Source organism: Thamnophis elegans, chromosome 5 (genome assembly GCF_009769535.1).
Source record: "Thamnophis elegans isolate rThaEle1 chromosome 5, rThaEle1.pri, whole genome shotgun sequence".
Taxonomy (NCBI): domain Eukaryota; kingdom Metazoa; phylum Chordata; class Lepidosauria; order Squamata; family Colubridae; genus Thamnophis; species Thamnophis elegans.
Genome location: NC_045545.1, coordinates 3,275,806 through 3,289,936, shown reverse-complemented (window position 1 = coordinate 3,289,936; position 14,131 = coordinate 3,275,806). Strand labels below are relative to the sequence as shown.

Here is a 14,131-nt window from a genome sequence, read left to right as displayed (position 1 = left end):
CAGACAGACAGACAGAAGATAGATGATAGATAGATAGATAGATAGATAGATAGATAGATAGATAGATAGATAGATAGATAGATAGATAGATATGGTAGGTAGGTAGGTAGGTAGGTAGGTAGGTAGGTAGGTAGGTAAATAGATAGCTAGATAGATAGATAGATAGATAGATAGATAGATAGATAGATAGATAGATAGATAGATAGATAGATGATAGATAGATAGATAGATAGATAGATAGATAGATAGATAGATAGATAGATAGATGAAAATTAGAGTGAAACCTCTCATGTCAACATAATTTTGGAGATGAGTGATTTAGACATTTGGTTTGTTTTAGAAAAGTTCTTCCTGTAAAGGTTACCCTGTTTTTTTTCTCCCCAATTTACCTTGTATTGAGCAAGGCCCTCAAAATGTCAACATTTCAAATATTTTCTATTGCATTGATCCTGGAACGGTAACTCTTACTTTTATTGTTTCTAAAAGGGTCCAGGTGCCAGAAGAGAAGAATGATTGATGGCAAACAGACTGTAAACACTCATCATTTTGGGTCTATCGGCTGATTCATCAGTTTGGCTGGCTGTTCCTCATGAGCCGGAAAAAACGGAGGATCGCTCGGGATTATTGACGATACAGCTGTGGCCTGGCAACACTGCTAAATTGTTACCTGGATTTGGACATTATCTGCATAAGTGATTAAAAGTCCTGAAACTCCTGGGAATGTAGCAAGCATCCTTCACTTGGCTTTGAACGACGTATAATATGCTTGGCTTCCACCAAAGTTTCCAAAATTAAAAACACAGTTGTTGTAACTTAAGCTCTTCTCTCCTTTGGAACATATTCTGCAATAAGGTTGCCTCTCCCCATGTATATTTATGTATAATAAAGACTGCACTTAGTTCCATATTGGTGATTGCTGTCAAGGCACTCGAAAGGATATAGAGATGTATTTGTCAAGATTCCTCTCTCTCCATGCCCTGTGGGTTACTGTGTCTTCGGTAATGCAACATTATCCTTCCGTTTGGGGACATTACGATGTGTGCAAGACACAGATTTATATGGATGAAGACAAGATCTGGGATTATACAGCCTGTCAGCCTGAAGCCATAGATATGATGAAACACGTTAAAGTAAACCTGGAGCCACCTAATATAACATGTGGAAATCCACCGGAGACCTTCTGCGGGATGGTAAGTCAAAAAGTATAAATCTTATCTTTAAGCATAGAGCGTAGATCTCTCAGAGAAACAGAATAATATCTGTCTGCTACATCAAGAGCAACATATTTAGTTTAAGACTGGCCGGCACTGTTTGTCATGGGATTGAAGAACGTCCAGCGGAGAGGAAGCATTAGAAGCTTTTAAGGCTGAAGAGTTAAGTAGTCCTTTTAGGTTTAGTTGAATGAAGGAAAGTGGTTCTTGAGCCAATGGTATTCTATCACGGCTTCATTTTTTAGGCCTCAGAACCACAGACAGCCCTGAAATGACTGCATGTATCCATAAGAACCCCCACAAAGGTTATTATTAAATCTTTAACTTTCGACACATTGGAAAGGAAAAATAAATATTAGTTGCCCCTGCAATAATCCCATGAACTGTATATAATTGACCAACTTAATTTTTTTCCCCTTGCATTTAACTTAAATCTGTTTCGTTTGTGTCATGACCTACATAATTTTTTTTAAGTTTTGATTTGGCTCAAAAGGCATGGTTGTTAGATCGGATGATAAATTTGTTTTGGTGGTTTTTCCCCCCCAGCTTTTTAAAGATTTAAGCCATAAATGATTTTTGAATTTCTGTACTGTGCCAGGTAATATTTTATATTAAGACAATGGCTTCTGCAGGATTTGCGTGGCGCTTAGGAAAATAATCCAGCAACCTGTAGCTATAACAGTTGGGTTTTTCAGAGCTGATTAAAACGTACCATTTCCCCCTTAAATATACAGTATTCGGTGATGTGTTCCTGCTATTTTCTTTCTTAACTGCAAAGTATGAAATGTGCTACTCTGACATGAACTGAATATTGCACACTGAATGGAGCATGGCTCTCTAATTCAGGTGATCCTTCTGAAAGAATAAATAGGGGGGAAAGTGACAGAGTCAGTCGAAAAGCCTCTGCACTGTCCAGCATTCATATCTTGTCAAACCAAGATTGACAACTCCAGCTGAAACCAGTCCTGGAGATTTCATTTCCTCATAAAAAAAGGACGCAGGTGGCATTTTTTACATGCATGTGTGCCTTTTGGCATTTGTGTTTATATAAAATGTAGAAGCTATTCAAGGGACAAGACTAAGGCAGTCTCTTCCACATTTCCCATCTATCTCTATTTAAAATGGATAGTGTTTAAAATTATAGACTCTCGCAAGCAAAACAACCAATTCTTGCACACAAAAACATACAAATCCATGCACGCATTTCCATTCCTTCCTTCCAGTAGGAATTGAAGAAGCAAAAAATAAACTTCAGGATGCTGATTTTGTGAGGAGGAGAATTTGCACTGGGAAGGAACGAAAAGAGAAATCCATGAACAAAAGGGCAGAAATAGCTAGACGGGCGGAAATCTCATTTTGACATTATGAAAAGGGTCAACATTCAGTGGCAGCAGGGGTGAGCCTCATATCTCCAAGTTACTCATTTTGGAACACAGCTTAGTAACTAAATCTGTAGTATTTTGTACCTCCTGCCCATTCATGTTCTGTCAACAAGTTTTCAGTAGACATAAGAAGAACCCAGCAGGATTATTATGCTTTGCGCATTTTCCTTTCTGGGTAGGGAGGATAATCTAGTGACTTAAATACGTTATTACTTAAAATAAAACAATGAAATAAGTCACTTTCATGTAAGATTTGCTTCAGAGACTGGGCTCTCGAGATTCAGAAGCTAAAAGAATCAACGGCGATGCAATCTAGATGCGTCCCCTAATTTATGTGCAACCAGCAATTCGGATGGTCATTTAACATCTGTCATCTTGAAGCAGATGATAATTAATTTTATAAACAATAAGGACTGTGTTTGCATGCTTTGTAAACTACTTCAATATTAAACCCCGGTACGTCAAAATCTTAGGACAAAGGGAGAGGAAATGGACAGAATAGGGAATGGAATTGCAAAAGTGAATGCTGTAGTGATTGATTACTTATAACATGCTGTACATCAATTTTGACTCAACCTATATACGCTCTCGTATTCTGAGAGCAGAGTAGCACCCTTCAGTCAGAAGCCTCATTGAGATGAGTAAGATTTCCGCAAGAGGGATGCTAGGCATGGCACTTAGTCATTTCATTTGAAATAGGCAGCAGAAGATCCTACTGGATTGCACTCATCTCTGACCCACTATATTTAAATTACGGCATACACTTATGACACGTGAAATAAGCTTTTCTGGAGAACTGTTGGAATTTGCATTTTTGTAGAAAGACTAGTTCTTAAGTAGAAGATAATGCTTTGCAGATCTCTAGGTTAAAAAGCTACCAGCCGGTGTCAATAATACCGATCTATATAAAATTACAGTCTGATTCAAGTATAATGAAACTTCATCCAAACTATTTGATCTTGTGGGAAGGAATGAGATCTATTTAATTTTGGACATGTGAACGTTTTAGGAATTATTGTATACCAATCATGAAAGATTGCAGGGAACTTTCACCAGATTTTTTAAAAATAAGATAAGGTATTCCAAATCACATACATTAAACAATTTAGATAGGATAGATTGCATTTTCTTAAAATACTCCTGGAATCCTGATGCACCCTTCGTTGGTACCTGTAGCTTCAAAAAGCAGAACTCCTAAGTTGCATCTCAGCAGGAAGAATAAATTGGAGGTCATTAATATAACATGTATTGAGACCGGCGTCTCTTTTGAGTCTTGAGTTGCCAATTAAAATTTTGAGTGCAGTGGCTCTAAAAAGTGTGAAATGTGTGAATGGTAATCTACATTTATGATCTTGGTATATTTCGTTATGCCTGTGACAAAGAGGTGAGGGAACTCATTCAGAAAATATTGACTGGAAAGGCAAGTACTGTAGCAAGATCTCTACTGTGTGGTCTAGTCAGCTATATTATTTAAGGAGAGAGATTTTGTGCTCAGAGTTCTCCTGAGTTTTGTATGAATTTATAAACTAGGGTGATACATACCGGCAATTTCATTGTATGAGATCATTCTTAGCCCATGACTAGATGTTCTGACCCCCCTCTTCGCTCGTTCACAAATGACAGTCAGACAGAACTTCAAAGGAAATATCTTTATCAGTCCTGGCTCAATAGAATAGAATAGAATAGAATAGAATAGAATTTTATTATTTGTATGCCGCCCTTCTCCGGGAGGACTCAGGGCGGCGAACAATTCAAAAGGGGGAAAAGGGGAACATAAAAACGAAATACAAATAATAAAAATAGACAACAGTCGCACAACCATACATGTCAAGAGGGGAGGGAACTCATCACCCCCAGGCCTGCCGGCAAAGCCAGGTTTTGACGGCTTTTCGGAAGGCCTGGAGAGAGGTGAGGGTCCGAATCCCTGCGGGGAGTTCATTCCAGAGGGCCGGGGCTGCCACAGAGAAGGCCCTCCCCCGGGTAATAGCCAGATGTCATTGGCTGGTAGATGGCACCTGGAAGAGGCCAACCCTGTGAGATCAAGCTGGCTGCGAGCCCAAAAATAAACGTAGATAAAGTCTCTGGCAAAAAGTTACATAGCAAAAGCAAAAACAAAAAGCTCTTACAGCAAACCAGGTTTACAGAAAGCAAATCACTTATCCAAGTGCCTCTCACGAACAATGAACCACGACCGATGAACGACGTTGACTTCTGCCACTAAGGCGTGGCACCATCCGTCTTTTATCTGCAGAAGATGACCCTAATGAGCAACAGCTGCTCATTATTCCTGCATCCCGACGCAACTCACAGCAAGCTTCTGCTGAGTCACAACAACTAGATATAACTAATACTTCTATCTGCCTTTCAGGAAAACAGAAAGAATCCTAACTAAGTTCCTGCTGTTCAAGTGTGGGCTAGTTAGACTTAACTGTCTAGGGCAGCGATGGGGAACCTTTTTTGTCTTGCGTGCCATAAGGGGGGAGAGCGCAGTGGGGTTGTGTGCGGGTGTGCCATATCCATAATGCAATGTGTGACCCCCACCAGTGCACATGTGCGCTCCCCCCATTTTTTGCATGCTTTTTTCGCCCTCTCCATGCTCCAGAGGCTTTATAGGAGCTTGGGGAGGGTGGAAACTCCCGCCTGGAGGCCCTTCCCTGAAGCCTCTGAAGGGCAAAAATCGACCCTATGAGCAAACCAGAAGTGACTTCCAGTTTGCTCATATGGTCCTTTTTGGTCCTCTGGAGGCTTCAGAGAAGCCTCCTGAAGGTCCCTGAAGCCTCTGGAGGGCTTAAACCAACCCTAAGAGCAAACCGGAAGTCCATTCCCGAACTTCCGGTTTGCCCATAGGACCGGTGTTTTGCACTCCAGAGGCTTCAGGGAAGTTCCTGAAATTTCTGGAGGGCCTCCTGGGGGGGGGGGCAGGGAGGCTCTTTTTTGGCCTCCCCAGGCTCCTATAAATCCTCTGGAGCCTGGGGAGAGCGAAAAATGCCTTTAAAAAAGGCTGAATTCAGCTGGCCAGCTGACAGAGCAACACCTCGCATGCCCTGACAAATGGCTCCATGTGCCACATATGGCACACATGCCATAGGTTCACCATCCCAGTTCTAGGGCAAAGTATTTGGCAGTGATGGCTAACCGTTTTGGTGCCGTGCCAAAAGCCTGTGCGCATGCACATAATGCAGTGTGCATGTGGGGCGTCTGCATACCCCAACTACCACGCATGGGAGCTCAATCCCATACATGCACCCGACCTGTGCATTTTTGCACCATATCTGTGCATGCGCATGGGCATACAAGCCCCACACACGCCCCTTGTTCCCCCGAGCATACATGGCAGGGACCCAAAAATCAGCTGGGCGGCACGCCTGCACGCCTGCGCAGTACAACTGAGCTGGGGCAATAGTTTGCATGCCTGCAGAGAGGGCTCTGTGTGCCACCTGTGGCATGTGTGCCATAGGTTAACCATCAGGGGTGTAAGGCAAATTCTAAAAGCACAAATATATTGTTTAATAAAGACTGAAATAAAACAAAATATGCTATTCAACCAAAGCTCTGCTAATTTAAGACCCTACTAATTCCAGATCTTCCAATAAAAAAAACATGTAGATGGGGGAACTTTATATATATATATATCTACTGTCTATTGAATTTGGGTGTTTGCATATATGGGCATTTTTGGTGTTTTCTTAGATACGTCTGTGAAAGCAAAGATACTATAGAGAAAAGAGGTTGGCAGAGATAAAGAATAAAGTGCTACTATCTGGAAGCTGCCAATGCTAACCTGTAATCCACAAAAAGCAGAAGACTGAAATAATGACATATAAGAAATAAATGGTGCCGTTTAGGCCCTCGCAAACCTTGGCTAACATAAAGTAGAGCAGCAAGGCAATTTGCAATAGTTTCGTTATCCCTTTTGTTCCTGGAAAGTTCATATGGAGAACTTGAAGGCACCTGCAGATCAAGGGTGGGTTTCTCCCGGTTCGCACCGGTACGCCAGAACCGGTTCGTGAAATTTAGTGTACCTTTTGGAACCCGTTCTAAAGGAAGGAAGGAAGGAAGGACAGAAGGACGGAAGGACGGAAGGAAGGAAGGAAGGAAGGAAGGAATGGGGAGAGATAAACACAAGAAAGGAAGAAATGAAGGAAGGAATGGAGGGAGAGGGAGAGAAAAAAGAGAGAGATAGAAAGAGAAAGAAAAAACAAAAAAGAAAAAGAAAGTGGGGGAGAGAGACAAAAGAAAGAAAGAGGGGGAGAGAGACAGAATGAAGGAAGGAAGGAAGGAAGAAAAGAAAGAAAGAAAGAACGAAAGAAAGAAAGAAAGAGGATTTATGACCACAATTGAACCCAAAATTTTGGTTGCTAAGCAAGAACATTGTTAAGTGAGTTTCACCATATTTTCCAAGTTGGCCACACCCACCAGGTCACATGCCCACCAAGTCATGCCCACCGAGCCACACCCACAAAACAGGCCACACCTACAGAATAGGTTCTAAAAAAATTGGAAACCCACCACTGCTGCAGATGGACATATATGTTTGTGTGACTCTGGGAGCAGAAGTGCTGAGGATGGCAAGCCTTCAAGTGCCACTGTGGATTTCACCGCCAATCAAAACTAAATTAAGAAACAAAGCTTATTAAAAAGAAAGTAAAACTCTTCCCGCATGTAATTCTGGCACGGTGTTATGAGTTGAACCTCCAATGTTTTCCTTAGAGATTTTCAGCATCATTAATACTGTGTGGCTTTCATTACCAGTACATTTGCATTTGCTGGGAAAAAAAATTATGAAGTAAAGGACTATCTGGTATCATGATGATGTTTACTGAAATAATTAAACTATCAGATACCTTCCAACAGACCGGTTTAGAAATGCAAAATGAAAATGGGGTTTTATTTGGAAATGCCTTAATAATACACGCATGCCTTCTGCAGAACAATGAATCAATACAGGGCTGATGTAGCAATACCAAGAACAAATCTAATTTGAGAGGCTGCTAACTGGTATTTTTTTTCCCAAAGAGGAAAATAACCAATTCGGATGCTACGCCTCCCGTTTTCTTTACAAAAGCTCTTCAAAGTGTGAGCTTTACCTTCTCCCATGCTAGAAAGTGCTCCCCAAATAGATGTGTATGTTTTTATCAGTGGTGGGATTCAAATAATTTAACAACCGGTTCTCTGCCCTAATGACCAGGTGGGTAGGCGGGGCGTAGTGGTCATGTGACCGTGTGGGCATGGCCAACTCAACATTACTCACGTCGATGCCTTAGCTGTTACAATGTAATAAGGGTTAACTGGAGAGGCAGTTTCTGTAAGCAGGTCAATAAAGATTAAGCTAGAAACAACACCAGAATGTTTCCTTTCTGCCTTCCTTACAGGATGTAAAGCATAAAAAAACCAAAAGAAGATTTCTTCCAACAACCGGTTCTCCGAACCTCTTAGAAAGTTAAGAACCAGTTCTTCCGAATAGGTGCAAACTGGCTGAATCCCACCACTGGTTTTCATGAATGAAAGTCACACGACTTCTAAGTATTGTATCAGTGTTTTATTAATGGCTGACGTTTTTTTTTAATGAGACTGTTTTCCGATATTATTTATTTGTTGGGTTCATTTAACAAGTTTGTAGGGCCACCTGTCTCAACCAAGCAAGAAAAGAAAGAACATCCATGGATAAAACAGCACAATTTAAAAGCCAGAAGGAAACGCAGATTATTTTTTTAAAAAAATTGAGGCTCCTGGTAAAACTGTCACACAACACAGAAAGGAGATACATATCGGGCTGGTCTAGTGTGTTGGTTTGATTTTTTTATATATATAGTCAAAAGTGATAGTAAAGTCTTAGTACCTTTTTAAAACTGGGCTTCGAGGATTATGAGCTGTGTGTGTTTTCTACCATGTTGTAAAGGTGAATGATGTCTGAACCAATTAAGTAGCCTTTATTTTCTTTTTAGGTTGAAAAACTGGAGTAATTACATTTATACGCATGTGGCAATTGAAAAAGTTTGCCGTCCCTTTCCAACGCTGCATGATTGACATTAATTTGGGGCCACATCAAAGCATGTAGCATTTCCTCCACGTGACAAAAATCTGCTCGCTTAGGATTTCCTAGCTTTACATGTTGTAATAGTTCTTTGCTTCATTCAGGCACGAATTAGCTACTGACTTTGATTGACATCTGCTGCAGTTAGAACTGAATGCCTATGCTTAGTATCAGACATACATATATTTATTGGATTTATATCCTGCTGCTTCTCCAGAATAAGCCAAACAATACATCTGTGAAGTCAGCTGGGCTGAAAGATAGTTGAGTAACTGAACAGAATAGAATATCAAAGTCGGAAGGGACCTTGGAGGTCTTTTAATCCAACCCCCTGCTCAAGCAGGAGATCCTACACCATTTTAGACCAATGGTTGTCCAGGTCTTTCTTGAAAGCTTCCAGCGTTGGAGCACCCACAGAGCCGAGGTGGTGCAGTGGTTAAATGCAGCACTACAGGCTACTTCAGCTGACTGCAGTTCTGCAGTTCGGCTGTTCAAATCTCACCGGCTCAAGGTTGACTCAGCCTTCCATCCTTCCGAGGTGGGTGAAATGAGGATCCAGACTGTGGGGGCGATATGCTGACTCTGTAAACCGCTTAGAGAGGGCTGAAAGCCCTATGAAGCGGTATATAAGTCTAACTGCTATTGCTATTGCTATTCTGAAGGTCAGCTGTTCCACTAGTTGATTATTCTTCCTCTCGGGAAATTTCTCCTTAGTTCTAGGTTGCTTCACTCTTTATTCTGTTTTCATACATTGCTTTGCTTTGGAAAACAGGTCAATAGAATGACTTCTTCTTCTTTGTGGCAGCCCTTCAAATATTGGAACGCTTCTATCGTGTCACCCCTAGTTCTTCTTTTCACTCATTTCCTGCAACTGTTCTTCATGTGCTTTAGCTTTTGACTCCTTAAATCACCTTTGTCGCTCTTCTCCGCACTCTTTCCAGAGTTTCAACTTCTTTTTTTGTATTGTGGTGACGAAAACTGGATGCAGTACTCCAAGTGTAGTCTTAGCAAGGCATCGTAAAGTGGTAGTGTCGCTTTTTCGTGAGTTCTTGAGTTCTTGTTTTCTTGAGTCTATCCCGCTGTTAATGCAGCCTAGGATTGCCCAAAGTCAACCTGTCTATGAGTTTTCACGAGGCAGGGTGATTTAAATGAGTCTTTTTTTAAATTGAAAATATTTGGAAAAAAACCTTTTACAAATGTTTACCTCCCCCCCTTCCCTCCCCACCCGAACCCCCCCTAACCTTCTCCCCCCCCCCCGACTTCCCAGAACCAATACAGGGTATAAATCTTTAACAAAGATATTCTAAAATAAACTTAAAGAAAGTTAGTCTCATCTTTCATTTGAGCTTTAACTCCTCTTTGCTAGGCTAACTCTAAACAGATTATATCATTCCTTGTTTCTTCAGTCATAAACTATCTGGAATTTCTTAGTCCCATATTTTTTTTGAGTATAGTCAATCCATCTTCTCCACTCCAGTTTATATCTCTCATTTGAGTGGTCCTTGAGATATGCAGATATTTTAGCCATTTCTGCTAGGTTTGTTACTTTTAATGTCCTGAATGAGTCTTAATGCAACCCTCCATGGCTAGAGATGTATGTATGACAATGTTTGACTGTACGCATATGTAATGTATATAGCCAGATGCTTTTGCAGATGGCTACCATTCTCTTTTTGGCAAGTGTACCATTGTCCTTTCTATGAAATAGGTAAACAGAGTTGTTCATCTTGTTATTTTAAATGCTTTTAACAATTATTTTAATAGGTTTCGCTATCTTATCTACCTGCATTGCATTGTGAACTATCTGAAATACCCAGCAGGATGAAGAAGCCATGTAAATAATTTAAATAAAAACAAAAGAGAAGAAAGATACAGTATTATTGTAACATTTTATGGGGTAAGTGACATGTTATTGGATAGTTTTGATTCCCCCCACAACAAACCACAGGGATTTAGAAAGAGAAAAAAAAATCTGTGCTGTTCGCTAAGCTAAAAGAAAATAGTATATTGAATTTTTTTTAGGCTGAAGTCATAATTTTGCTGATCAGTGCTTCCAAAGGAGATTAATTCCCAGCAAAGTAGAATCTGCTCCTTCCCAAATAAAAGTTGACCTACACTATGCATTATACGGCCTATACAGTACCATCTGCCTTCAGATTACTATATTTCAGTGAAATTCTTTATATTTCTTTAGCATTTAAATATTTTTTTTCATGTGAGGTGGGGCCTCCATATAGAATTTACTAGGCTACGAGATGATGGAAAGGCAGAAATTGCACATACTGGGAACGTTCTACTTATCATACCGAAGTGTCATACAGTATGTGATGTCCTTGGGCAGACGGATAGGCATATGACACCTCTCTATGCAAGTGTCAGTGATGTCCCACTGGGTTTATGAGTTGAGAGATGTGACAAACTTCTGTGCCGCGTTCCATTTTTTTTTTGCTTCTGTATTGTGGAGGATAAGTAAATGAGAGACAGGAATTTGTCCAATGAATGTACCAATGAAATATATCTAATTCTTTCATTGTTAAACGTGTATTCTTTTGGCATACGCAGAATACGTTTGTTAATAATACTCTATTCAGATTGGAGCTTTTTATCTACTGTTTCAAATGACATTTGGGGGTGGAATTTGCCAGGTGGGGGGGAAATACTGCTTTGGCCCCTAAAGTGAACAAAAATGAATAAAGAAGTGAAATTATCTCTTACTTACGAAAATTGAAGTTGTGCAATCCAGAAAAATAAAAGCTAGATTCAGCTGGTTTTTATTAATGCACTTAAAAAGAACCTCTGTAAATTATTAAGATTATGTTCTCATGAATTTGGTGCTACAGGCACACACACACACACACACACACACACACACACACACACACACACTCACCAGTGGTGGGTTGCAGGCGGTACGCCCTGGTACGGGCGTACCGGAGCCTGCCCGGAGCACCGGATACCGTTCCGGTATGGTGCTCCGGAGGACCCACCCACCTGTCCGATCTTTTAAGTCTTTGGCGCTTCTGCACATGTGCATGACACATACAACGCCTGCGCGATGCTCCGCTGAGCAGCTGGAGCATCGCAGAGGCGCTAAGGCGCATGCGCGCGTACCAGTTGGAACGGGATCCGGAGCCCACCACTGACACACAGACAGAAACAAATTGGGACTCTCTTTTTAAAGAAAAGTAATTAATCTTGTAATTAAAGAGACATTTCTTCCCAGATGAAAGAAAGATCTAAGGAAGCAAATTTTTTACACAGAAGTATGCTTCTGGATTTAAACAATGTTTTGCTGAGTCAAATCTTAGGGGAAATCTTATTTTAAGTAAAAGATCTGCTAAAGAAATCTGACACGCTGAATAGTCCTTCCTCTTAGCCATTCATTGATGTTTTCCCTGGCAGCTAACACCAGTTCCTTGACCTATGTTAAGTCACATATTGCAATTTAATTTGGCTTCTTGGAATCTGCTTCTGTTTTGATGATCTATTATATAAACTGGCATATTGGCTCTTTTTGACTTTCTGATCAACCACGCCACAGTAAAATAATAATAACAGGCATTTGGGTCATCTGATTTTTGTGCTTCAGACACTCCATCAAGGAAGAATATGACAGAAGACCATTGTATGGTCTCCCTTGACAAATTTACTTTTTAGGACTAAATATTTCAGCCATGAATAGAAATCAACATCTGTGTGGTTTTGATACATCCTTGCTACAAATTCATGGAAACATGAGATATTTTTTTTTTCATTTCTTTTATTTTGTAGTAGACTTGGATTAGGAGATGGAGGTGCTTCTAAGATTCTAATAATTTCAATTGTTTAGCTTTGGCTGTTTCCAGGAATGGCTGCTTCTAACTGTAATTCTACAGACTTTGAGATTCTTAAAGAAAGTCTTGCTTATTATTTATTTATTTATTTAGTTAGTTAGTTAGTTAGTTAGTTAGTTATTACTAAGGGTTTCTTCCAGTGGTGGGTTTCAAAAATTGTTCGAACCTACTCTGTGGGTGTGGCCTCCTTTGTGGGAGTGGCTTGCTGCCCATGTGAAGATGCCGATGACACTTGTCAGAACCACCTTAAATTCCCTCACACACAGCCCTGGCATGCATAAGAATATGATGTAAACTTGTTTTTTCAAAGGCATCTTTGGTTTGCATTAAAACAACTTCAACACACACAATGTTCTGATTGCACCACAAACGCAGTAGTCATCCTGACCTTTCACAGAGGCACTGAGTTTTATAAATATGAGCATGATAGTGTAGAATAATCATATCCAAGGACCAGTGGTGGGTTTCAAACATTTTTGGAAGCTCCTCTGTAGGTGTGGCCTGCTTTCCGGGTCCACTGGTGGAACCTCTTCTAACCGGTTTGGTAGATTTGACGAACCGGTTCTACTGAATAGGTGTGAACTGGTAGGAACCCACCTCTGGTTTCTTCATACTTATTTATTTAGCAAATTTATGTGATCAGAGTCATCACTTCATTGCCAGATAAGGACCAATATGGATAAGGGAATCTACTTACGTGGTTTTGTAGCTTTTTAATAGCCAGAGCAGCCAGTTCTGACAGGTCTGGAGAACTATTAGTGGAAATTTTGAATAGTTTGGAGAACCAGCAAATAGGCTGGCCTCGCCCCTGTAGCCTCCCAGCTGATCTTCTTTTGTTACCATGAACAGGAGAACACAGCTGGAAAGCAGGTTAGTGGGGTGGGGAGGGAATGGGGATTTTGCAGTATCCTTCCCCTGCCACGCCCACAAAGCCACCCCCACAGAACCGGTAGTAAAAAAAAATTGAATCCCACCACTGGTAAAAATGTATTGCTTCCATGTTGTTCGAACCATTGATTCATATTTCTCTATACTGCTTAAAATAAAACTGAGATTCTACAAGATAGAGAGAATCTTTTTTTTCCTGTAAAGTTATCAGCTGAGCGACAGACATAATTTCCCAATCTTTACTCAATATTTTACTTTGAAAATTGGCAGTAATCTGGAATACTTAATTTAATGGAAGGAGGCAAAAAAAAAAAAGCTTGGGATATAAAAATGTTAGTCTCTTAAGAGCAAAAGGTTCAGCAATATCCCGAGGCTGAATATCCATAAACACATCATTTCTTAAGGTTATATTTTTAGTCCAATATTTTTTTTGCCTGAAGAATTTAATAAATCCACATGGGAGCTGTCACTTGGCTGTGACATTGTCTTGATATTTAAATCCTGACACTGTGAATGTAATTATAAAGAGTAGCCTTTGAATGAATTTTAATAACATGTATGCCCTATGAAGAGTGTACTTTTTTACGCCTTTTCAGAGATTTATTAATCTCTTCCTTTTACTTATGGGCTCAGTTATTTTAAAGCTTTAGAGATCAGTCTCAAACCCAAATCTGTACAAAGATAATTTAAGCCCTAACTATGGATTTCAGTATTGCAAAAGATAAGAAATAAAAAGCGTCAGAAAAAAGAAGATAGATCAATTAAATCTCAATAAAATTTCTG

At 40.2% G+C, this 14,131-nt stretch overlaps 1 protein-coding gene across 1 annotated transcript in view; it reads left to right on the top strand.

Moving 5' to 3' along the window:
* The first annotated feature begins 944 nt into the window (after window positions 1-944).
* Window positions 945-14,131, top strand: part of NTNG1 (netrin G1) — a 329,237-nt gene continuing 316,050 nt past the window's right edge. Inside the window, exon 1 of the mRNA XM_032218780.1 lies at window positions 945-1,190. Coding sequence (XP_032074671.1) covers window positions 945-1,190 — 246 coding nt within the window. The remainder of the gene's footprint in view (window positions 1,191-14,131) is intronic.